At 39.8% G+C, this 24,964-nt stretch overlaps 1 protein-coding gene across 4 annotated transcripts in view; it reads right to left on the bottom strand.

Moving 5' to 3' along the window:
• PSMA8 (proteasome 20S subunit alpha 8) overlaps positions 1-10,434 on the bottom strand; it is a 55,966-nt gene extending 45,532 nt beyond the window's left edge. For all 4 annotated transcript variants that reach the window (XM_016933479.3, XM_523894.6, XM_054671697.2 and 1 more), the window contains exon 1: positions 10,180-10,434. In XM_016933479.3, coding sequence (XP_016788968.1) covers positions 10,180-10,281 — 102 coding nt within the window. In that variant the 5' untranslated portion in view covers positions 10,282-10,434. The remainder of the gene's footprint in view (positions 1-10,179) is intronic.
• Between the last annotated feature and the right edge of the window lie 14,530 nt (positions 10,435-24,964).

The following is a 24,964-nucleotide window of genomic DNA, read 5'->3' as shown; positions in this document are numbered from 1 at the left end:
CTCAATGTCATTGACAGGTTCTTGAAAATTGCAACTATAAGCAAACGATGTATAATGAAACCAATTTTATCACACCCCAATTAATATAAACAGGAGTTAGGTTCATATGAAATATTTCGGGTCACAAAAACATCCCTAAACTTCTAAACAAATACCTAAAACACCTCTAATATTAAACACTGAAATAAATGTGAGCTGTATATATAACAAACACTAACAAAAACAAGTATGATAAGGCTGGGCACGGTGGCTCACAGCACTATAATCCTAGCACTTTGGGAGGCTGAGGCAGGAGGACGACTTGAGGTCTGGAGTTCGAGACCAGCCTGGCCAACACGGTGAAACCCCGTCTCTACTAAAAACACAAAAATTAGCCGGGCATAGTGGCAGGCACCTGTAGTCCCAGCAACTCAGGAGGCTGAGCCAGGAGAATCGCTGGAACCCAGGAAGCAGAGCTTGCAGTAAGCAGAGATTGCGCCACTGCACTCCAGCCTGGGCAACAGAGCGAGACTCAAGCTCAAAAAAAAAAAGAAAGTATGATAATTATTTATCCAATTTTTGGTGAATCCATGAGTGACAGCAGTCACAGTGGTGGTGGGTTAAATCAAAGAATAAACGCTTGCAAAGCAAAAATTTTAAAGAGCATCTCCTACCACCATTCAGTTCAAAAACAAACAATAAGGTCTATGACAAGCTCACTAAGTGCTTTCATACCTCGTTGTTTACTGTTGTGCATCTGTATGATTATTATATACTTTATAAATTTTTATTTTATAATAATTTGTATTCATTCATTCATTTTCCAATCTGCCTATCCAAGTTCAGGATCACAGGTGGCTGCAGCCTATTGCAGCAGTTCAGGGTACAAGGCAGGAACCAACCATGGACAGGATGCCATTCCATCATAGGCTTTGCTCATACACACACACACTCACTCAGATTGGGACAATTTAGACACATCAATTAACCTAACGCACACATCTTTGGGATGTTGGAGGAAATTGGAGTACATGGAGAAAACTCAGGCAGACACGGGGAAAACTAACAAACTCCATATAGAGTGGCCTTCAGTGGGAATCGATTTTTTTTCTCATCAATGTTATAACAAAAGAATGTTGAACAAAACAATGTTATTTGAGAATCTGCTATATAGTGCAAAATTAAGCAAAATGAAAGAAGATGCCGGGAATCCATGTGGATTCTTTATAAAGGCGGCAGTACTAGTGCTGGTAGTATTAATGGCAGTAAAGAAAGTTAAATAGATAAAATTCTGTAAAAGTTTTCCCATGTATTTCACAATTTGGAGGGATAGGGATTGAGTTGCTGTGGTTTGAATATTTATATTCCCCCCAAATTCGTATGTTGAAATCCTAACCCCTAAGGTGATACTATCAGGAGGTAGGGCCTTTGAGAGGTGATTAGGTCGTGACGGTTGACTGGGATTCGTGCCCTTATTAAAGAGGCCCAAGAGAGCTTGTTTGCGCTTTCCACCATGTGAGGACACAGCAAGAAAGTTCTAACTATGAACTAGGAAATGGGTACTCTCCAGACACTGAATAGGCCTTGATCTTGGATTTCTCAGTCTTTAGAATTGTGAGAAATAAATTTCTGTTGTTTATAAAGTACCCTGTCTATTGTCTTTTGTTTTAGCAGCTCAAATAATCTAAGTTAAGACAGGGGCTACAAGCAGCCAAGAGAAAAACCAAATGTCCTTATCCTACATTACTGATAAAGAAAGCCTCTATTCAAACAAGAAGAATACAAGTAGGGTGACTATTGCTCCTTTTTCTCTCCTCTTTTTTAGAGGAAAGTTTAGAATTTTGGTTCTGTATTACAGGGGTAATCTAAAAATTTTAACATAGGTATTGGTGTTTATAATTGCTTTGTAGTCAAGTGTGATATTAATACTGATTTATACAATATCACTGTAGAAAAATATGTGTTATAAAGTAGCATTATTGGGGAGGCCGAGGTGGGTGGATCACGAGGTCAGGAGATAGAGACCATCCTGGCTAACACGGTGAAACCCCATCTCTACTAAAAATACAAAAAATCAGCTGGGCGTGGTGGCGGGTGCCTGTAGTCCCAGCTGCTGGGGAGGCTGAGGTAGGAGAATGGCGTGAACCCGGGAGGAGGAGTTTGCAGTGAGCCAAGATCGTGCCACTGCATTCCAGCCCAGGCGACAGAGAGAGACTCCGTCTCAAAAAAAAAAAAAAAAAAAAAATTAGCATTATTGAAGTGAAAATACACAATAGATGAAATGTAGAACTAGGCCTGGTTGAGCATGGTCGCTCATGCCTGTAATACCAGCATTTTGGAAGGCTGAGGTGGGAGGATTACTTGATTCCAAGAGTTTCAGACTAGCCTGGGCAACATAGTGGGATTACATCTCTACAAAATATAAAAAAATTAGCCGAGCATGGTGTGTGCACCTGTAGTTCCAGCTACTCAGGAGGCCGAGGTGGGAGAATCGCTTGAGCCTGGGAGTTCAAGGCAGTGAACCATGATCATGCCACTGCCTCTTTCTCAAAAAAAAAAAAAAAAAAAAAGAAAATAAAAAAAGAAAGAAACAGAAAAAAGAAAAAAAAGAACTACGCTTTTGTTCTTATTGTTCTTTCATTTCTTATCAGTTTATCCAAGTACCCTTTCTTAAACATTATATTTCAGATCAGCCATCCTCCCTCCCTATCCTATCCTCATCAAATGAACAAATGTTAAACTTTATAGGGAATATGCCTTCTTAACAAGCCATGGGATATTGTAACAATTTAACATATATTAGGACTAAAAGAAAAATCTCAAAATATTCTCGTAATTGAAATAAATCAAGTTAAATTTATTGGTCACAAGACAACAATTTATAACTCTCATAAATAATTTTTGACTTAGTAAAGAAATTAAAAGTACCAACATAGACTAGAAAATGTTGATAATGAATATGTTAATATCAAAGTATTTTGAGTGTGGTCAAAATTATGTTCAGGAGAGAATTTATCATTTTATTTTTTTAATCAAGTAAGAAAAAATATTAAAAATGAATTAAGAAATCAGTAAGTACAAAAAGGGATAAAAATATTGCAGCTAAGCTTAAGGGGAAAAATAAGAAAAAAGCAAAAATTAATGGTTAGGGAGAAAACAACAAAACTGATAAATAATACCAAGATTTGGTTATTTTAAACAAATAATTAAAATGTATATCTCAGTTAATCTCATTAGGAAAGGGATAGAGTGAAAGAAATACATACAAGTGTGGAAAAGTAACAATTTTAAAATTATAACCTTAAGTTAATAAATTTGAAAATCTGATTGAAAGATATTACGGAGTAGAAAAATTTAAAACTGGCCATATTGATTCAAGAAAAGACAAAAAACTCTGTTTCACTAACAAACATGCAATAATTTCAGAAAAGAACTAATCCTCAAAAACAAGTGTCAGACCTAGAGGGTTCATGGATGAATTCTTGCTAATTTTGTTATGAGTAATTCCTGTGCTATTTAAATTATTCTATGATGCAGATGAAAGCGGGTATGTTCCTAACTCTTTAGTAAAATTATGTAATGATGTTAAAGTCTGGCAAATATAACATTTTCTAAATAAATAAAAGTACCAATAATTCCTCATTTATGAAAGCTGATGCCAAAATCTCAAAACAATATGACATCAGCAAGACGGCAGAATAGGAGTTTCCCATGCCCATGTCCCAGCAGAAATACCAATTTGTACTACTATGTGTGAAAATACTTCCTAAGAAAATAATCCAGGTGAGAGACCAAAGCACAGAAATACGAAAAGACACTTTGAAGAGAGTGAGAAAGACAATTTGACATTATCCACATCACCTGTCCTTCAAGGCCCAGCAACACAGTGCAGAGAGAGATACCATCCATGTGTGGTAAGGAGAGTAACGTGGGTATCTGACTTTTCCATGGACCCCATGGATCCAAGCTCCAGGTCTGCTCCTGTGGACTCAGGTTCCAGGCCCACCCCAGTGAGCCCTGGTACAAGGCTGGCACCTGTGGTGCCAAGCCAGCCTGCCTGCTGACCTAGGCATCATGCCAGCCTGCCAAAGGACTCTAGTGGCAGGCCCACCCCAAATCTCTGGATGGGCTAACTGGTGAAGAACTTTTCCTGCTGAAGCTAATCTGAAGAGGTACTTACTTTTTCAAATGTGCAGACATCCATGCCAGGCCACAAGAATCATGAACAATCAGAGAAACATGATACTACCAAAGGAAGAAAATAAAGTATGGAGATCTATGAATTTCTTGACAAAGAATTAAAAAGTAACAATCTTTTAAAAGCTCAGTAAGCTACAAGAGTACAGAGATAAACAAGCGAGATCAGGAAAACACTATGCGAACAAATTGAGAAGTTCAACGAACAGACAGAAACCTATGTTAGTCTCTTTTATCTTAAAATTTTAAGACCATTCCGCTTTAATCCCACCTTTTTTCTTTCAAGCCCTTCAAGTCAAATATTGTCATCATCCCTCAGCCCACAACAATCTGGTTTCTATCCCTCTTCTCTCAGAGTTTAGTCAAGGTAATTACAAAGGTCATTAAGGTTCCTCAAGGTTCAGTTGTAGACTATCCTCGGCTTAGTCTATAGTCTATATTTAGTCTTATTGAACAGAGAAGGGTACTCAAGAGTATGCATTTACTTGACCTTCAATATAGGTTTTTAACAGGGGAGAGAAAGAATGCACTTCAAAATTATTATTTCCAGCCAAGATCAATCTCTTAAATTTCAAACATGTACTTTTCAGCTGCCTCACAGTCTCTGTTCAGGAATCGGGACACAGTTTAGCTAAGTCCTCTGGCTCAGGGTCTCTCATAAGGCTGCAATCAAGTTGTCTATCAGTGCTGCACGCATCTCTAGGCTCAACTGGGGAAGGATCCATTTCCAAGCTCACTCGCATTGTTGTTGGCAAGATTCAGTTCCCCTGGGTTGTTGGACTAAGGACCTCAGTTCCCTACTAGATTTTGAACAAATGTTTCCCTCAGTTCCTTGCCTCATTGGGCCCTGCAGAGGGCAACTCAACACGGCAGCTGGGTTTCACCAGAGTAAGCAAGCAAAACAGCAAGTAAGGATGAATAAAATGAAGTCACCATTTCTTTGCAACCTAATCCCTGATGTGACATTCGTCATTTTCACCTATTCCATTCCTTAAAAGCAAGTCACTAAGTTCAGCCCACATCCAAGGGAGGAAGGTTATACAAGGGCATGAGCACCAGAAGGTGGGGATCACTGGAGGCCATTTTAAAGTCTGTCTGCTACAGTTTCCATAAGCATCTCAACCTCAGCAAGTCCAAAACAGTTATCTTCCCCCAAAACTTAGTGCTTACATTCTCTAAGTAAATGGCAGTACCATTTACTTAGCAGGCACATCCAGAAACAGGGACACCAACTTTTATTCCTCCTTCTTCTATACCTCTGTCAACACCATCCATATCACCATCAAATTGTAACAAGTATACTGCTTAATGTTTTTCTGGAATCCACCTTATTTTTACTTTCCCCCCAAGTCTAGTAAAAGCTAGTTATCATCTTTCATCTAGACTATTTCCACAGAATACTAACTGGTCTCCCTGTTTCTAGTCTTGATTTCATCCAATTCACTGACCGTAGGTAGCCTGAGAAATATTTGGAAAATAAAATGAAGACCAAAAAAGAAGAAGAAGAAAATAAAGTCTGAATGTGGCATTCCTTTACTTAAAGCTTATAAAGGGACCATCTGTCACTAAGCAAATCAACACAGCACAGAGCTAGACATGAGACAAAAGGATCTAGGGACTTTAATATGTACTCTCTGCATATTGGCTTTTCACTTTCCTAATGTGGAAAGGCTTTCTCTGTACAGTAAAAACATGGCCACCAGGAACCTTGGACCCACATCCCAACAGTTCTCCCAGAGAATAAAAGCTACCACTGTCTCTAGTCAAAAGAGTTGTTAAGGGTGAACTTATCATTGGCTAGATTTGAGTGACATGCTCATCACTGTGGCCAGGAAGTTAGAAATTATGAATGATTCTACTTAGGTCATGTGAGTATCTCTGTTGTTGGACAAATGTAGTCTGTTAATAGAATGACAGAAGAGCAATAATCTGGAGACTGACAGTAGCCACATCAAAACACTTCAAGGTCTCTCATTCAGTATATCCTCACTTACATGGTTTAATGGCATTCCATGATCTGGCACCAGTTTCTAGCTTCATCTATTTCTATTTTTCCATTGCTTCAACAATCCTGAATGCCTTTCAGTTCACAGAACATAGCTGACTTTTTCTACTTGCCTTCCCACAAGCTATTTCCTTTGTCAAAAATACTCTTCACTCTTTCCCTCTCCACTTCTTCACTTGACAGCCCCTCATCTTTCAGATGTCCACTTAAGTATTATTTCTTCAGAGGGACCTCCCCAACACCTGGGGTTCCTATAGTGCCTCATACTCTAATACTCATTCAGGTTTTCTTAGGACTATTTATGTAATTATCTAACTTTCCTGATAGATAGTAGGATCTCTAAGGACAGGGATCGAATCTATTTTGTATGTGATGCTATCTATCTTGTATGTGACCTAGCATCATGTTTAGCATATGTAAGTATTCAACAAAAATGTCTTGAAATAATAAATGAATGTGTGAGAAGCACCACAGACAAAATTTTAAAAAAAGAGAAAACAAAGAATAGTAAATAATAATAACTACAATTTATTAAGTACTTTCTGTGAACTAGATTCTGTTTAAGATGCTTCACATGCATTATTACCTCATTCAACTTTCACATCAACTCTCTGAAGCAAGTGCAATTTTTTTTTGAGACAGATTCTCACTGTCACTCAGGCTGGAGTACACTGGTGCAATCTCAGCTCATGCAACCTCTGCTTCCTCGGTTCAAGCAATTCTCCTGCCTCAGTCTCCCAAGTAGCTGGGAATACAGGCACACACCACCATGCTCAGCTAATTTTTTCTATTTTTAGTAGAGATGGGGCATCACCATGTTGGCCAGGCTGGTCTCAAACTCCTGACCTCCAGTGATCCACTCGCCTCAGCCTCCCAAAGTGCTAGGATTACAGGCATCAGCCACCACGCCCAGCCACAAGTGCTATTTTGATGCCTCTTTTACTATTACAGAAACTGAAGCTTAGTGAATTGCCTTAAGTGATACATATCTGATTTCTACATTCATGATAATGGAAGCTAATTAATATACAAACATTTATTGAACAAATTTCATGCTACAATGCAAGGAGCAGGGGCTTTAGAACTAGAAGAAAATAATTATAAATATGGGTTCCATCACTCTCCAGCTGGGTACTTTCAGCAAGCTATAAATGCTTCCGAATCACAGTTTCACATATAATAAAAGGGGATTAAACACTGTCCCTAATGTTAGATAATATACACAAAATGCCTGGTGAAAGTATTTCTTAAATGTTAGTTACTGCCTTCCTAGCCCCTCTACTGTATATTGTGTAGTAGAAATAGAAAAAGGAATTATACCATCTAGATCCTCAGAGATCTTACTATCCAGTTGGTGTGAGATTATTAAATATACCTGAAATTAAAGAAAATATCAGGTCAAATAGTAAATACTGTACAATATTCTGTGGTACAGATTATAAATTCAGAAAAGACAAAGATCCAAGATGACTGGAGTGGATCAGAGAAGGCTTCATTATAGAGGACAAGTGTGCAGAGATTGTTAAAGGATAAATAAGATGCAGAGCAGCAGAAAGAAAGGTGTTTTCCCCTTTCCTCTCTCCCCTTTCTGTAGGCACAAACACATATTAGTGAAACCAAGAAGCTGCCTCCTAAATTAAGAGGGTGGATAGGATTATGGAAGACTTTGATGGCTACATTGTGGAGCTGAGATTTGATAAAGTAGGAAATACAGAGCTAATAACAGTTTGGGGTCACAGAAAGGACAAAATGAGGAATGATAATAAATCTTATCGTTTTCATGGGAATATTGTGAAGGATTCATTTCTTTTCCCTAAGAAGAAAGGTATTACTTCTCCAAAATGTTATTCAAACAAATTTGCATTTACAGAAAAGGGAACTGAAGCAAAAAGAAAACAAGCCTCTTGTCTCCTTTCATGCTATAAGATAATCATCAACAAGGAAGTAGAACACAAAGCCTTTAATTGTGGCCCATATAACTTTTATATTACTAAATAATATCACATCTACGTACTGGTCAAAACTGGTCAACCTTGGCTTATTTGTAACTCATAATATCAAATTTCACTTCTAGACAGAATATTTTGTGACATATTTTAATAATCAAGTGCCATTAAAAAACTTTACCCTATGTAAAAGGTCACAGCACCCTCAAGGAAACACAATGAATAACTCCATGCAAACATGCAAATTATAATTTCAGAATTCTGAGACAAAAGTGTCTCATTCTTCCAATGTATCTTTAAAAATGCCCACTATAGGTATTTTTATATCCTTACCCTTTTACCGCTCATTACAAAGGAACAATCAATCAGTTCTACAGCACTCTTAAAACATGTTAAATGAGCCAATGTGGTTTCTTATTACACCCTAGTCTTCTCCTATTACTCCCTTTATTTTAGGCTCTAAAACTTGGCCATTATTTTCTAACCATATGCTACATGCTATGCTGGGGATTATATAACTTTTTGTTTTTATCAAAATGGTACCCTTTTGGTTTAAGCTACATCAGGCTTTCCTTAAATTTATAATTCTAAAAAAATTACTTGCAAAACAGAAGCAAAACTAGTGGGCCCAATTAAATAGAAAAATACTTTTAAAACGATTCTTCTTCTAGTGTTTTTTTTTTTTTTTACCACTTACATCTGTTAGATTTATAACGAAAGTGAATTATTTCCTTCTTTAACAAAGAAAGTCAGAAAATATAGACACTGCTAGACTTAGAAACGTACCGTGTATTCTCATAGCTACTGTCTCAATTTCCAAAGTACACAACAAACATGCTCATGAAATTGAAAGAATAAAAATATCCGATCCTTTGAATTCATAGGCTAGGCCTTAGAAGATTTGGGGTAATAGATCTTGTGTAACTAGGGCACTTTTGTCCTCTTTAATTTTTATAAATCACTAAAATTATTGAACGTAGTTAAAACTTGGCAGCAGTATTACTCCTACCCTGAGTATTTGTTAAGTTTTTCAGTAATGTGGATACATAAATCTAAGGTAGGGTGTAATCTCTCAAGGAACTTCCAGCATTATTTTTTAAGTGGCCAAAAAAGTGGAAGTTCTTGGGCTTTTGAGCCTCTACAAGGCTGGGAAATATTGGGACAATTTTGGGATTTTTTTTTTTTTCCCGAGACGGAGTTTCGCTTTTGTTGCCCAGGCTGGAGTGCAATGGCACGATCTCGGCTCACCGCAACCTCTGCCTCCCGGGTTCAAGCGATTCTCCCGCCTCAGCCTCCCGAGTAGCTGGGATTACAGGCATGCGCCACCACGCCTGGCTAATTTTGTATTTTTAGTAGAGACGGAGTTTCTCCGTGTTGGTCAGGCTGGTCTCAAACTCCCGACCTCAGGTGATCCGCCCTCCTGGGCCTTCCAAAGTGCTGGGATTACAGGCGTGAGCCACTGCGCCCAGCAATTTTGGGATATTTTTAACGCGTGTGTTTGAACTGTGTTTTTAATCATTTCTTCATCAACAAAAGTTTAATTTTATATTGATTTAGTCCGTATTTGGGGAGCAGGTGTGGCCAACTTTTATTTTTTATTGTAACTGTTATTAAAAAACAGTTCCCAACATGAAGCAACTGTTAACTTTTCCAGGGGTCTCTGAACTACCAAGGAACTGGACCACGAGCGTTCAATAGGTAGGCTGTTACAGATTAGAAGCTTTCCCTATTGTCAATCACATCATTAACGTCCCTACACACACACACACACACACACACACACACACACACCCTAGTTTTGCGTCTGTAGCTACCATGAAACAGGGGCAGTTGAACAGCAGAGATAGGGGAAATCTACTAACTTTTACTCTGCCCACTTCCGGCCCAAATCTAGAAGTCTGTCTCCCTAAATAAAAAGAACAAAGTAATTTTCACAAGTGTGGGAATCTCCTCTCTTGAGCTCCAAGGATGGAAGGGTGGGCTGGGGCAGTAGGGTAACGATGGCCTGACAGGTCAGAGCGGGGAATAGTCCGGTAATATTTGCTTCCTCACCGCGGTGGATCCTTTCTTCACCGCTTCCTGGGCATATTCAACTTGAAAAAGGTGTCCGTCTGGGGAGAAGACAGTGATCGCCCTGTCATATCGAGACGCCATCGCACAGGACTACAAGGGCTTGCCACCGAGCTTCCCGCTGCTGCCCCTGAGGCATGCGGGGAGCCGCCGCCAACACAGCGCGCTACCGCCCGGAAGCGCTTCCACACGCGCCTCAAGCTGCCTCCCGGAAGTCCCCGCGCCCGCGCTTCGGCTGCTTCACGGAAGTCCTTGCTCCTGTGGCTGCCTGCGGATGTCCTCGCGCTTGCCAGCCTTTGTCACCCAAGCAGTGCCTGTGAGTTGACGGCATTCTTCCCTTACCCTTCATGTCTGACGCATATCGCATATCTCCATTTCCCCACTACCGTGTTGCCCCAGGGATGGTGTCACGGCACTCGAGTTATAAAAATAATATCAAAGATTAGGGCTTAAAAATGAGGTCTTCAAATATCAGATATTTTTGTTATCGCATACATGTTGGAGAAACTGTGGTAAGTTAAATATCAGTCCCTTCCCTTTGGTTTCAAATTCTAAATTTCCTACTTTTTCTTTCTCTCAGGTTAACTCTTGTTATTTGAACCGAAGGAAAGAAAGCACACTTCAAAATATTGTTGCTTCTGATATTTTCTGCCTTGTGAGCAAAATAGAGCAGATGAGCAAATGGTCCGTTAAATAAAGCAAATAGTCCATCAAACTAAGCTAATGATGAGAATTAAGATAATATTCTTTTTTTTGTTTTGTTTTATTTTTTGTTTTGTTTTGTTTTGTTTTTTGTTTTTTGAGACGGAGTCTCGCTCTGTCGCCCAGGCTGGAATGCAGTGGCGCAATCTCGGCTCACTGCAAGCTCCACCTCCCAGGTTCACGCCATTCTCCTGCCTCAGCCTCCGGAGTAGCTGGGACTACAGGCGTCCGCCACCACGCCCGGCTAATTTTTTATATTTTTAATAGAGACTGGGTTTCACCGTGTTAGCCAGGATGGTCTCGATCTCCTGACCTCGTGATCCGCCTGCCTCGGCCTCCCAAAGTGCTGGGATTACAGGCGTGAGCCACCGCGCCCGGCCCAGATAATATTCTTTTAATTGGAGAAATTTTGTAAAAGCCCAAAGTATGAGACTTAAAAGATGTCTGGAAATTTAGCTATAGCAGAAACTCTTTACAACTTGCTACATTACTAACTATGAAACAACTCTGTCGCTTTCTCCTTATCAATAAAATGGGAATATTAAAAAATCTGCAGCAGAGTATTCTGAGCTTAATATGTGTTTATGGGCATAATTACATAAAGTGGTGCCTGGTGGGCAGTAATAGCCAGGTAAGTTTAGCTATTATTGCTTTCCATGTGTTGTTTAATATATGCAGTTTTCCACTGGGGAGGATCTTAAAGTTGGTGAAATCAACTTTAACCAAAAAAAAGAAAAAAAGAATGATTTCCTCAAAAGAGGAAAAATTTGATTCCCTGAATTCCAAATACTTAAATCAGAATTTTAATTGACTTAAACAATTTATTTAATTATTAATACTTTTTTTTTTAACGTAGGGACTTGGTTTCCCTATGTTGCCCAGGCTGGTCTCAAACTCCTGGTCTCAAGCAATCCTCCTGCCTTGGCATCCCAAAGTACTGCGATTACAGGTGTGAGCCACCACACCTGGCCTTTAGTTGACTCTTGAAGCAGTTTGTACTTATTGCCCCTCCATTGCTTTTCTTCAGTATTACAGTCTTGACAAGTTTGGTTTGACTGCAAAAAACCAGTAATTCCTAATGAAAACAATTCACTCTAACTGGTTACTTTACATTATTATGATAAACCAACATTTGTCCAAAGTGGTTTCTTGAGAAGTGTTTTGGTGTACTCGTTAAATTATGTTTCCTTTTTATTTTGAAATAGTTATAGATTGACAGGAAGTTTCAAATACGGTAAGAAGAGGTCTCCTATATCCTTCACCCCACTTCCTCCAATGGTAATATTTTATGTACGTATAATATGGTAACAAAACCAGGAAACTGACATTGGTGTAATGCACAGAGTTTTTTCAGATTTTGCCAGTTTTATATACACACCTGTGTGTATGTGGCAGGGAGGCCTATGCAATTTATCATGTATAGATTGGTATAATGACTATCATAATCAAGATACAGAGCTGTTTCACAACCACAAAGATCTGTGGCGTTGACTTACAAGACATACCCATCTCTCTCTCCCTCTACCATCCCTGGCAACTACGAATCTGTTGTCCATCTCTATAATTTTGCCATTTCAAAAATTTTACATAAATGGAATCATACCTGATGTAAGTTTTTAGTGACTTTTTATTTTCTAAATAATTATAGACTCACAGAAATTTGACAGGACAGTACAGAATGGCCCCTCATACCCTACACTTAGTTTCTGCAATTTGTTACATCTGATACAGTAAAAAACCAGGAAACTGACTTTGGCATAGAGCATGTTTATACCATTAGAAGGCGTTTTGTAAATGTCACACTGTATGATAGTATACACTTCAGAAATATGATAGCGTTAAAATGTTGACAAAGTTTAATTAACACATTCAGATTTAACATCCTCACTAAAATATAACAGCTGTGTACCTTTGGGTAGGTATATTTCACTTCACTAAAACTCAGTTTTCTGACCTGCAAAATGGTGATAATACTTATCTTCACAAGATTGTAGTGAAGAACAAATGAAATAGTCCATTAATGCACCCATGGCTGTGCCTGACACAGAGTAACGACTTAAAAAAATGTTAACTATTGTTATTTATCATTAAGTTCACGAAAAAGTAAAGATTACTCTGTAAGAGAGAAATTAGGAAAAGTAAAAATGTAGCATGAAGTCATTTATACTTTAGAAAATGTGTATTTTTAAAAATATGTGTATCCAAATGTATAAAGAGTGAAAGTACTTACCAAATTTATAAAAGTGCATTTCTTTGCAGGAGGCCAGGAATTAGAAAATGGGACGACATGGTAGGGACAGAGAAGTTACCATTTTAAACTTTATATCTGTATTATTTTAATTTTTTTTTTACCACAAGCATTGTTTATTTTTATAGTTAACAAAAACCATAAGAAACAGTTTAATGCCTAGAAGCTGCAAGCGATTGCACTTTTGATAGTTTGGACCAAATCTCCCATTGAAAACAACTAGAAATACTTGTCTAAGATATATTTTTTAAATGTATATGCTGACTGTAAAGAACTAACAAGGAATGAGGGTTTGTGGTGCCAAGATAAAGAAAAGTAGGAAAACCCAGAAGGTTAAGTGAGGAGTAAAGCAGACCTTTCATAGACCTTTGGAATTCAAAGCCTATTATGGTATAGGGGTGATGGTAAATGTCTAAGTTTTTGTTTAGAACCCAAAGAGCCACAGCCCAGAAGTAGGATTGAACCAAAAATAGATCTATTCTACACTTGGCTGTGGTCTCTGCACAGATCAGCCTCTACTCACTCATGCACCTTGCTCTGCTTCTTCTCTGACCACGTGTGACAAACCCAGTATGGCTGAGATTGATAAATTCAGTAAGTAAAAATTGAAGAGAACAAAAACAAGACTAAAATCCGCTGCCTTCCAAAGAAATGATTATACAGGAGAGACAATTATGCAAATAGTAATGAGGACTGTGCTGCCAATATACGCTACATCCCACAAGCATTGCCTTCTTATTTTACTCCTTTTAGCTGTTTTACTTTATAAGATGCAGAGAAGTGGGACTGAGTTTAAATGACTGTGCTACTACTCTTCACATCAAAGAATCAAGAACTATTGAAAACAAAGTCTATACCTGCCTCTCCTAACTGCCTGTCTGACTGGCAGGGAGCAAAATGAACTTCCTTCAGTATTGGTGAAGGAAGAAGCAGGGTGGGATGATGTTGAAATCTAGAGTAAAAACTGTCCAAGGTGTCCTGTAATGCTGAAAAATGCAGTTTAATCAGAGTGCCTTTAAAAAATGATTTTAGTTATTTGTATACACAATTTCTTAAATAAAATTTAGCCTCTTCAAAAAAAAATAGACCTATTCTCATGGGTACTAATAATACCCAGTTTTAAATAATCTCAATCCATAATTGGAATAAAGCCGTAGTTTTCAAACTGTGGCCCACACATTTTTGGAGGTGCTCAAAAACCTTTCAAGGGATTGACAATGACAAAACTATAGTAAAAATATTAAGACAGTACTTGCCCTTTTCACTGTGCGGATATTTGCATGGACAGTGCAAAAGCAATGATGGGTAAAGCTACTGAAACCTTAATATAACTCAAGGCAGTAGCATTAAACTTATTCTATGGGTTCAGTATTCCTTATCCAAAATGCTTGGGACCAGAAATGTTTCAGATTTTGGATTTTTTACATATTTTGGAATAATTGTATATACATAATGAAATATATTGGGAATAAGACCCAAGTTTAAACACGAAATTCATTTTTATTATGCTTTATAAACATAGCTTGAAGGTAATTTTATAAAATATTTTAAAATAATTTTGTGCATAAAACAAATGTTGTGTATATTGAGCCATAAGAAAGCAAAGATGTCATTATTTCAGACTGGACAATCTGGTTGTTTGACACCCCCAGCATTCCTGACTGAATTTATATGCTACTGATGAGCAATCATTTTCTTACACGTATTCACATAAAAGTAATTAACAATAAACAATATGACATACCATTAATACAGTGAAAAAATAACGCTTTCAGGGCAATGAATCAGCACAGTATCATTACCAGAATGCCCATTAGTTGTCAAACAACAGCAACAACAAACAACAACAGGCTTTCAATCTCCACCTGCTATGCTCTGATTTGACTGAAAGGTTACAATGCACTGTAATTTTTTTTTTTTAAGTGAGAAGAAACGTCAGAAGCAGTTCAGGGACCAGGAAGTGGGTCCTCTAGGAATAAGGAGGCATTCTGCTGGATGCTTTTTAAAAAGGTTTCCTCCAGAGTCATCTGCCTCATTAATAACTGTTTTTGTGTTAGAAGTCTCTCTTTGATTTTATAAACGGACATGACTTCTTGTTCTGTTATGAATGCATCTGCTTTAGTTCTTCAATAAGCCCATTACACATTTTCACCATGTTGTCTACAGGCACTTTTTCTTTAGTGTTAACGACATCACCTTCTTCGTCACTGTTATCACAGTCACCTTGATTCAGAACCATTTAGCATTTATCATTAGCCAATGAATGAACATCTGGAGCCTCGTTATCAATGTTAAAAACTTCTTTGATATCCACTTCTTCCAGCTAAGTGACTGTATTAGGCTGTTCTTGCATTGCTATAAAGAAATACCCGAGCAGGATAATTTATAAAGAAAAGAGGTTTAATTGGCCTAGGTTCTGTGTAGGAAGCTGTATTAGGATTCTCTAGAGGGACAGAACTAATACATATATTATATATATATATAACATATATATGTATATGTGTATATATATGTATATATGAGTTTATTAAGTATTAACTCACATGATCACAAGGTCCCACAATAGGCCATCTGCAGGCTGACGAGCAAGGAGAGCCAGTATGAGTTCCAGAACTGAAGAACTTGAAGTCTGATGTTCAAGAACAGGAAGCATCCAGCATGGGAGAAAGATGTAGGCTGGGAGGCTAGGCCAGTTCCTCTTTTCACATTTTTCTGCCTGCTTAGCTTATATTCTAGCCATGCTGGCAGGTGATTAGATTGTACCCATCCAGATTAAGGGTGGGTCTGCCTTTCCCAACCCACTGACTCAAATGTTAACCTCCTTTGGCAACACCCTCACAGACACACCCAGGATCAATACTTTGTATCCTTCAATCCAATTAAGTTGACACTCAGTATTAACCATCACAGAAGCATAACAGCTTCTGCTTCTGGGGAGGCCTGAGGAAGCTTCCAATCATGGTGGCAGGCAAAGGAGGAGCAGGCGTCTCACATAAGAAGAGCAGGGGCAAGAGAGAGTGAGGAGGGAGGTGCCACACACTTTTTAATGACTAGATCTCGTGAGAACTCGCTGTCATGAGAGCAGCACCTAGGGGATGGTGCTAAACTATTCATGAAGGAGCCACCCTCATGATTCAGTCACCTCCCACCAGGCCCCACCTCCAAATTACGATTTGACATGAGATTTGGCTGGGACACAGATCCAAACCGTACCAGTGATGGACTCTGAAGATGTATTTTTGCATATCTAAGGAGGGCAGATGTCATTTTTTTCCTCACTTGACATATGAAACCCTTCAAAGTCACTATTTTGTTCATCATCATGACTGAACATAGTCACAGGCCACAGGTTGTGCCAGGCATGCACAACTGTGTCTTCAGTTACTGTTCCTAGCGTCGGCAACAGCGTGTATGGCATCCTTTATGCTAAACTCCTTTGAAAACCTTCCTAACCCATGACTCTGTTCACTGCTGCTGGCATGCTGCTCAAGAAAGTGTTTTTAAAATATGTATATTTCACTGGTCTAAGGATACCCTGGTCAAATGGCTGAATTAATGAAGTCACATTTGCAGGAAAATACATAGCATAAATACTATTATTATTACTATGTTTTTTGAGACAGAGTCTCTGTTGTCCAGGCTGGAGTGCAGTGGCGCAATTTCAGCTCACTGCAACCTCCACCTCCTGGGTTCAAGTGATTCTCCTGCTGCCTCAGCCTCTCAGATAGCTGTGATTACAGGCATGCACCACTATGCCGGGCTAATTTTTGTATTTTTAGTAGAGACGAGGTTTCGCCATATTGGCCAGGCTGGTCTTGATCTCCTGACCTCAGGCGATCTACCTGCCTTGGCCTCTCAAACTGCTGGGATTACAGGTGTGAGCCACTGCGCCTGGCTATACATATTTTTTAAGAGAATTTCAACTGGAGGATGAGCAGAACTGTTGTCAAAGAGTAAAAAAACTTTCAGTTGTCATTCAGTGTAGTTTGCCTGCAGTGAGCATGAGCTGCTGGTACAAAATGTTTGTAAAACCGATCTGAAGAGATGTCTCTGGTGATCCATGACTTTTTCTTAGCATAATAATGGACTGGTAAGAGTTCACTCCTTGAAAACAGCAAGAATACAAGTTTTTGTCTATCACGTCAAGTTTATATTTATATATGTCTGCTACATTAGCACATCCCAACACAGTTATTCGTCCTTGACATCCTTAATTCTTTTAGGGGCTGTTTCATCAGCTATAATCAGGTTCTTTCTGGTGCAGTAATGCCAAAACAATGATGTTTTATCAGCATTATAGACTTGTTCTGGGATAAGATTTTCATCAGCAGTAACTCTGGGATAAGATTTTTATCAGCAATGACTTTGGCAAAGTTGTGAATGATTTTTTCCACTGCTTTGTGGTCATCAGATACTTTATCACCACAGAGCTTTAAAATTTTAATGCCATGTTGTTTCTTAAATTTCTGCAACCAGCTTGTTGAGTATTCACAGTCCTCCTCAGTTTTCAGTTCATCATGATAGATCTTTGCTTGTTTCCTGATCAGCATACCATTAAGAGGCATGTGTTTACTGCCACACCAGTGGATCCACTCTTTCAATACATAATTGTGATCCTCATTTTTAGCTTTATGTAGCATTTTTCTATTTTTGTTTAACTTCTGTTAATCATTTTCAGCATAAAACCTCAACAGTTTATTTTTCTGTTTCTTCAGGTCATAGATAGTGGTCATTCCAACACCATACTCTTGTAATTCATTTAACACTTACACAGCTGTCCAGTTTTTCCAACGGTTTGACTTTTTATGCTATAGATAAACATAAATGCTTTTTTTTTTTTTTTTTTTGACATTTTCTGTAATATTTTTGTACCACAGAGGAGAGAATAAGCAAAAAACAAAAACAAAAACCAGTGGGTAATACACATAGATCTTGGCCCATGTAGAGCACGGTGGGGTACCTGGTATTGGTGCATCTGGCCTGCATATGTGCAATTTTATTATTATTTGTGATCGTGCTTGGGTGGGGAATCTGGGCGTGTGTGGAAAAAATATAGCTGAAGGGGGCTGAGAGGAATTTTTTCCATTGGAAACACTGAATAAACTGTATTGTGCACTGTGTTTTGATTGCAACTTGTCATATGAAGCCAGGTGTGGAATTTTCCACTTGTGGCATCACATCAGTACTCAAAATGTTTCAGATTTTGGAGCACTTCAGATTTTGTATTTTTGGATTAGGGTATTCCACCTTTAATACACATTATATTCTTTACCACTTTTTCATTTTCATGAAAAAAAGCCAATTTAATTCTAGAAGGTCATTGTATACATAGTAAATTATTATATTCGGTTTTGACTTTGAGTAACTATTTTTTTTGATATTCAGAATGACAAAATGAGAAGTACACATAAAGCACTTCTGCTGCTGCCTTCAAAGTAAGATGGTTAGCTTGAAGAAAAAGTAGTTGTGTGAATCTTTGCGTTGCTAGCTGAACCATCTCCCTTTCTCATGGAACACTATTTGTACTTTAAAGAATGATGGACAGGCTGTTCATGGTGGCTCACGCCTGTAATCCCAGCATCTTGGGAGGCCAGGGTGGAGGATTTCCTGAAGCCAGGAGTTTAAGGCCAGCTTGGGCAACAAAGTGAGACCTCATCTCTACATAAAATTTTTTTAAAATTAGGTATGCATCTGTAGTTGCAGCTACTTGGAAAGATTGCTTGATCCCAGGAGTTCAAGGCTGCAGTAAGCTATGATTGTGCCACTGCACTGTAGCCTGTCTGAGAGAGTGAAACCCTATCTCTAAAAAAAAATTAATAATTTAAAAAATGAACAAATTTTGGTTATTTAGAGTTAGATACTTATGCAGACATTTGAAAATGAACAAAGTGAGCTTGTCACTTAAAAAAGAAACAAAACAGGTCTTATCAGTTTCCTAGGATAAAATTCAAGTTTTTAGTAAGAAAGTTTTGAAGAGTTTTATTCATCATGATGAGGCTTGACAACTTCTGAATACTTACTTTACTTTAGAGATCAGACTGATACTGATATTTATAAATGTGATTTTCGATATAGTACATTTAGAAGATATGCATAACTCTCTGAATCAGTATTTTCCAATAACCAAAGCATGATACACACTTATGCATCATAAGTTAAAGAGACATTCACATAGATAGAACAATGTATTTTAATTTTTTTTTTTTTTTTTTGAGATAGAGTCTCACTCTATTGCCCAGGATGGAATGCAGAGGCGTGATCTCGGCTCGCTGCAACCTCTGCTTCCCAGGTTCAAGCAATTCTCCTGCCTCAGCCTCCCAAGTAGCTGGGATTACAGGCACATGCCACCACACCTGGCTAATTTTTGTATTATTTAGTAGAGATGGGGTTTCACCGTGTTGGACAGGCTGGTCTTGAACTCCTGACCTCAGGTAATCTGCCTGCCTTGGCCTCCCAAAGTGCTGGGATTAGAGGCATGAGTCATCGCACCCAGCCAGAACAATGTATTTTAATGTAAAAAAGTACTAAAAGTTCATAGATATCCTTTTACATTACACATTTCTTTGTATTTCCAACTTTTATTTTAAGTTCAGGGGTATGTGTGCTGGATGTGCAGATTTGTTACCTAGGTAAATGTGTGCCATGGTGGTTTGCTGCACAGATCATCCCATCACCCACATATTAAGCCCAGCATCCACTAGCTGTTCTGATTTTCTCATGATCCTCTCCCTCCTCCCAACTCTCAACCTTCCAATAGGCCCCAGTGTATGTTGTTCCCCGCAATGTGTCCATGTGTTCTCATCATTTAGCTCCCACTTATAAGTGAGAACATGTGGTATTTGGTTTTCTGTTCCTGCATTAGTTTGCTAAGGATAATGGCCTCTGGCTCCATCCATGTCCCTGTAAAGGACATGATCTCATTCCTTTTTATGGCTGCATAGTATTCCATAGTGTATATATACCACATTTTCTTTATTCAATCTATTATTGTTGGGCATTAGGTTGATTCCATGCCTTTGCTATTGTGAATAGTGCTGCAATGAATATACACATGCTTATGTCTTTATGATAGAATGATTTACATTTCTTTGGGCATATACCCAGTAATGGGATTGCTGGGTTGAATACTATTTCTGTCTCTAGATCTTTGAGGAATTGCCACACTGTCTTCCACAATGGTTGAATTAATTTACATGTCCCAACAACAGTGTAAAAACATTCCTTTTTCTAGCTAGCAGTCTATTTTATTAATTTTTTCAAAAAACTAGCTCCTGGATTTCTTGATTTTTTGAAGGTTTTTTTTGTGTCTGGATCTCCATCAGTTCAGCTCTTACCTTGATTTTTTTTTTTTAATCTTCTGCTAGCTTTGGGGTTTGTTTGCTCTTGGTTAGCTAGTTTTTTTAGTTGCAATGTTAGGTTATCAACTTGAGATCTTTTTAACTTTTTGATGTGGGCATTTAGTCCTATACATTTCCCTCTTAACACTGCTTTAGCTGCGTCCCAGAGATTCTGATACGTTGTGTCTTTGTTCTTACTAGTTTCAAAGAACTTGATTTCTGCCTTAATTTCATTACTTACCCAAAAGTCATTCAGGAGCAGCTTGTTTAATTTCCATGTAGTTGTAAGGTTTTGAGTGAATTTCTTAATCTTGGGTTCTAATTTGATTCTGGTGTGGTCCAAGAGACTGTTTGTTATGATTTCGGTTCTTTTACATTTGCTGAGGAGTGTTTTATTTCCGATTATGTGATCAATTTTAGAGTAAGTGCCATATGGTGATGAGAAGAATGTATATTCTGTTGTTTTGGGTTAGAGAGTCCTCCAGATATCTATCAGGTCCATTTGATCCAGAGCTGAGATCAGGACCTGAATATCTTTGTAAATTTTCTGTCTTGTTGATCTGTCTAATATTGTCAGTGGGGTGTTAAAGTGTCCCACTATTATTGTGTGGGAGATAAAGTCTCTGAAGGTCTCTAAGAACTTGCTTTATGAATCTGGGTGCTCTTGTATTAGGTGCATATATATATTTAGGATAGTTAGGTCTTCTTGTTGAATTGAACCATTTATCATTATGTAATGCCGTTGTTTATCTTGTTTGATCTCTAAAGTCTGTTTTGTGAGAAACTAGGATTGCAACCCCTGCTCTTTTTTTTTTTTTTTCTTTTTTTTTCTTGTCATCATGATGCTAGCTGGTTATTTTGCAGACTTCTTCATGCGGTTGCCTCATGGTGTCACTGGTCTGTGTACTTCAGTATGTTTTTGTAGTGGCTGATACAGTTTTTCCCTTCCATATTTAGTCCTTCGGGGCCTCTTGTAAGGCAGGTCTGGTGGTAATAAATTCCCTCAGCATTTGCTTGTCTGAAAAGGATCTTATTTCTCCTTTGCTTCTAAAGCTTAGTTCGGTCAGATATGAAATTCTGGGCTGGAGTTTTTTTTTGGAGACAGGGTCTCGCCGTGTTGCCCAGGCTAGAGTGCAGTGGCGCAATCTCAGCTCACTGCAACCTCCGCCTCCCAGGTTCAAGCAATTCTCCCACTTCAGCCTCCCGAGTAGCTGGGAGTACAGGCAGTGTGCCACCATGCCCGGCTAATTTTTGTATTTTTTGGTAGAGACAGGCTTTCACCATTTTGGCCAGATTGGTCTCAAACTCCTGGCCTCAAGTGATCTGCCCACCTCAGCTTCCCAAAGTGCTGGGATTACAGATGTAAGCCACCTCACCTGGCCTGGAATTTCTTTTCTTTAAGAATGTTGAATATTTGCCCCCAATCCCTTCTGGCTTGTAGGATTTGTGCTAAGAGAGGTCCACTGTTAGTCTGATGGGCTTCCCTTTGTAGATGACCCAGCCTTTCTCTCTGGCTGCCCTTAACATTTTTTCTTTCATTTTGACCTTGGAGAATCTGACGATTGTGTACCTTGGGGATGATCTTCTCATGGAATATCTTACTGGGGTTCTCTGGATTTCCTGAATTTGAATTTTGGCCTGTCTAGCTAGGTTGGGGAAGTTCTCCTGGATGATATCATAAAATAGGTTTTCCATATTGATTCCATTCTTCCCATCTCTTTCAGGTACCCCAGTCAGTTGTAGATTTGGTCTCTTTACAAGCCCATATTTCTTGGAGGTTTTGTTCATTGCTTTTTATTCTTTTTTCTCTATTCTTGTCTACCTGTCATTTCAGAAAGACAGTCTTCAAGCTCTGAGATTCTTTTCTCCACTTGGTCTATTCTGCTGTTAATACTTGTAATTGCATTGTGAAGTTCTTGTAGTGTGTTTTTCAGCTCTATCGGGTCAGTTATGTTCCTCTCTATTCTGCCTATTTTGGCTGTCAGCTCTTGCATTGTTTTATCATGATTCTTGGCTTCCTTGCCTTCGGTTGCAACATGCTCCTTTAGCTCACTGAAGTTCATTTTTATCCACATTCTGAAGCCTGTTTCTGTCATTTCAGCCATCTCAGCCTCAGCCCAGTTCAGAACCCTTGCCGGGGAGGTGTTGTGGTCATTTGGATGAAAGAGGGCACTCTGGCTTTTTGAGTTTTAAGTGTGTTTTATGCTGATTCTTTCTCATCTTTGTGGGCTTATTGACTTTCAGTATTTAAGGTTGTTGACTTTTGGATGGGATTTTTGTGTTGTTGTTGTTGTTTGTTTATTTTTCTTTTAATAGTCTAGCCCCTTTTCTGTAGGGCTGCTGCAATTTACTGGTGGTCTGCTCCAGACCCTAGTCACCTTGGTTTTTCCAGTACCTGGAGGTATCACCAGTGAAGGCTATGAAACCATTGAGGTAGCAGCCTACCCCTTCCCTCTGGAAGCTTCATTGTAGAGGGGATACTGACCTGTTGTCCGCCCAAATGCACCTGTAGGAGGTTGCTGGAGACCCCGGTTGGGAGGTCTCACCCAGCCAGGAGGAACGAGATCAAGGATCTGTTTAAAGAAGCAGTCTGGCTGCATTTTGGTAGAACAGTTGTGCTGTGTTGGGGGATCCCTTCAGCCCCTGATCAGTTTGGGCTCTCTAAGAACTGCAGGCTGGATCAGCTGAGGTGTATAGCAGCAAAGGTAATGGCCCTCCTTGCCCTCCAGGCACTCCATCCCAGGGAGAAATTAGAACCTCTGTTCACTGTAGAACACTGGTGGGGGATAGCTGGAGGCCCCAGCTGGGAGGACCTGCCCAGTGAGGAAGAATGGATCAGGGTTTTTCTTAAAGAACCAGTCTGGCCATGCACTGAAAAAACAGCCGTGCTGTGCTGGGGAACGACCTATGCCTCAGTTGGCTTGGACCCTCCAAATCCTGCAGGCTGGAATAGCCAAGTTGCCCAAACAGCTAAGGTGGCAGCCTGTCCCGCCTCCCAGGTACTCCGTCCCAGGGAGAAATCAAAACTCTGTCCATAGAATATAGGCAAGGGAGGCTGGAGGCCCCAGCTATGAGATCCTACCCAATGGGGAGGAATGGATCGGGGTCCCACTTAAGGAAGCAGCCTGGCTATACTTTGGGAAAACAGTTGTGCTGTGCTTGGGGGTCCCTTCCTGTCTGGACCATTTGGATGCCCCAAAGTTGGCAGGCTGGAATGGCTGTGTGGTCCAATCAACAAAGGTGGTGGCCCACCCCTTCCCCCAGGCACTCCATCCTAGCGAGAGATCAGAGCACTGTCTATAGAATATGGGTGGGGGTGGCTGAAGGCCCTGGCTAGGAGATCCTGCCCCATGAGGAGGAATTGGATCGGGGTCCTGCTTAAATAAGCAGTCTGGCCATGTTTTGGTAAAGCAGCTGTGCTATGTTGGGGGATCCCTTTCTTGTCTGGACCGTTTGGACTCTCCAAAGCCCATAGGCATGCTGGAACGGTTGAGTCTCCAACAGCAAAGATGGCAGTCCGTCCCCAGCCCCCTACCTCTGCCCCCACCCAGTCCCGGCTCTGTTCTGTCTCAGGCAGGGGCTACCCTGTTGCCAGTGGCTGGCTGGAATTCCAAGCCAGTCAGTCATATGAAGTGCTGTGGAAGTGAGGGCCCCTGGATTCAGCCCTCTTCCTAGGGGTATGTACCGACCTCCCACCTTGCCTGAGTTGCAGTCATTTTTGCTGGAGATCCCAGGGCTGGAATATGTAAAGCTCCTGGGTCTTTGTGAGTGCCTGAGCAGTTGCTTTGCTGAGGCTCTAGACAGCTTTGTGTGTTGGACCCCCAGGCCCTAGTGGAGTGGGTTTACGAGGGGGTCTCCTCATCCAAGGGTTGCAAAGATCCATGAAAGAAGTGTGGTTTCCTGGGTCACACATTCACTCACCGCTTCCCTTGGCTGAGGCCAGGGGTTCACTTGGCTCTGTGTAGCTCCTGGGTAGGCTGTCACCTTGCCCTGCTTTTCTCTGTTCTCTGTGGGTCGAGTTGTTTCCCTGATCAGTCCCAATGTGAGTACCTGGATGTTTCAGTCGAAGGTGCTGTATTTACTCACCCCTTTCATTCCTCTCTGACACAGCAGGAGCATTGCCATCTTGGACAAACAGCACCATTTCAAGTTCCCTTTGATTAAAAAACTGCCTAAATCCGGCCCCAAACACATCAGCCTAATGGCTAATGTCAGCATGACCATAAACCACAAAGACGTCTCCGACCAAAAATATTCCAACCCCGAGATAAATTCCCTTCCACCCAGAAACATTCCGAGCCTGCGATAAGCTCTTCCTCCTTAAAGCCTTAAATACACTTAGTCTGTAAGAGAGATGCTCCTGACCTAAATCGGCCGGAAGCCCCTCTCAGGTTTATTCTCCAAAAGAAATCTGTCTTTGTCTGTTGAGCCATTTTCATGTTTCTTTCTGCTTTCTCTGACCCTGGTACTCTCCATGAGT

The sequence above is a fragment of the Pan troglodytes genome, chromosome 17 (genome assembly GCF_028858775.2).
Source record: "Pan troglodytes isolate AG18354 chromosome 17, NHGRI_mPanTro3-v2.0_pri, whole genome shotgun sequence".
NCBI classification, from domain to species: Eukaryota; Metazoa; Chordata; class Mammalia; order Primates; family Hominidae; genus Pan; species Pan troglodytes.
The sequence above is the reverse complement of the archived record's forward strand: the minus strand, read 5'-3'. Positions and strand labels throughout refer to the sequence as shown.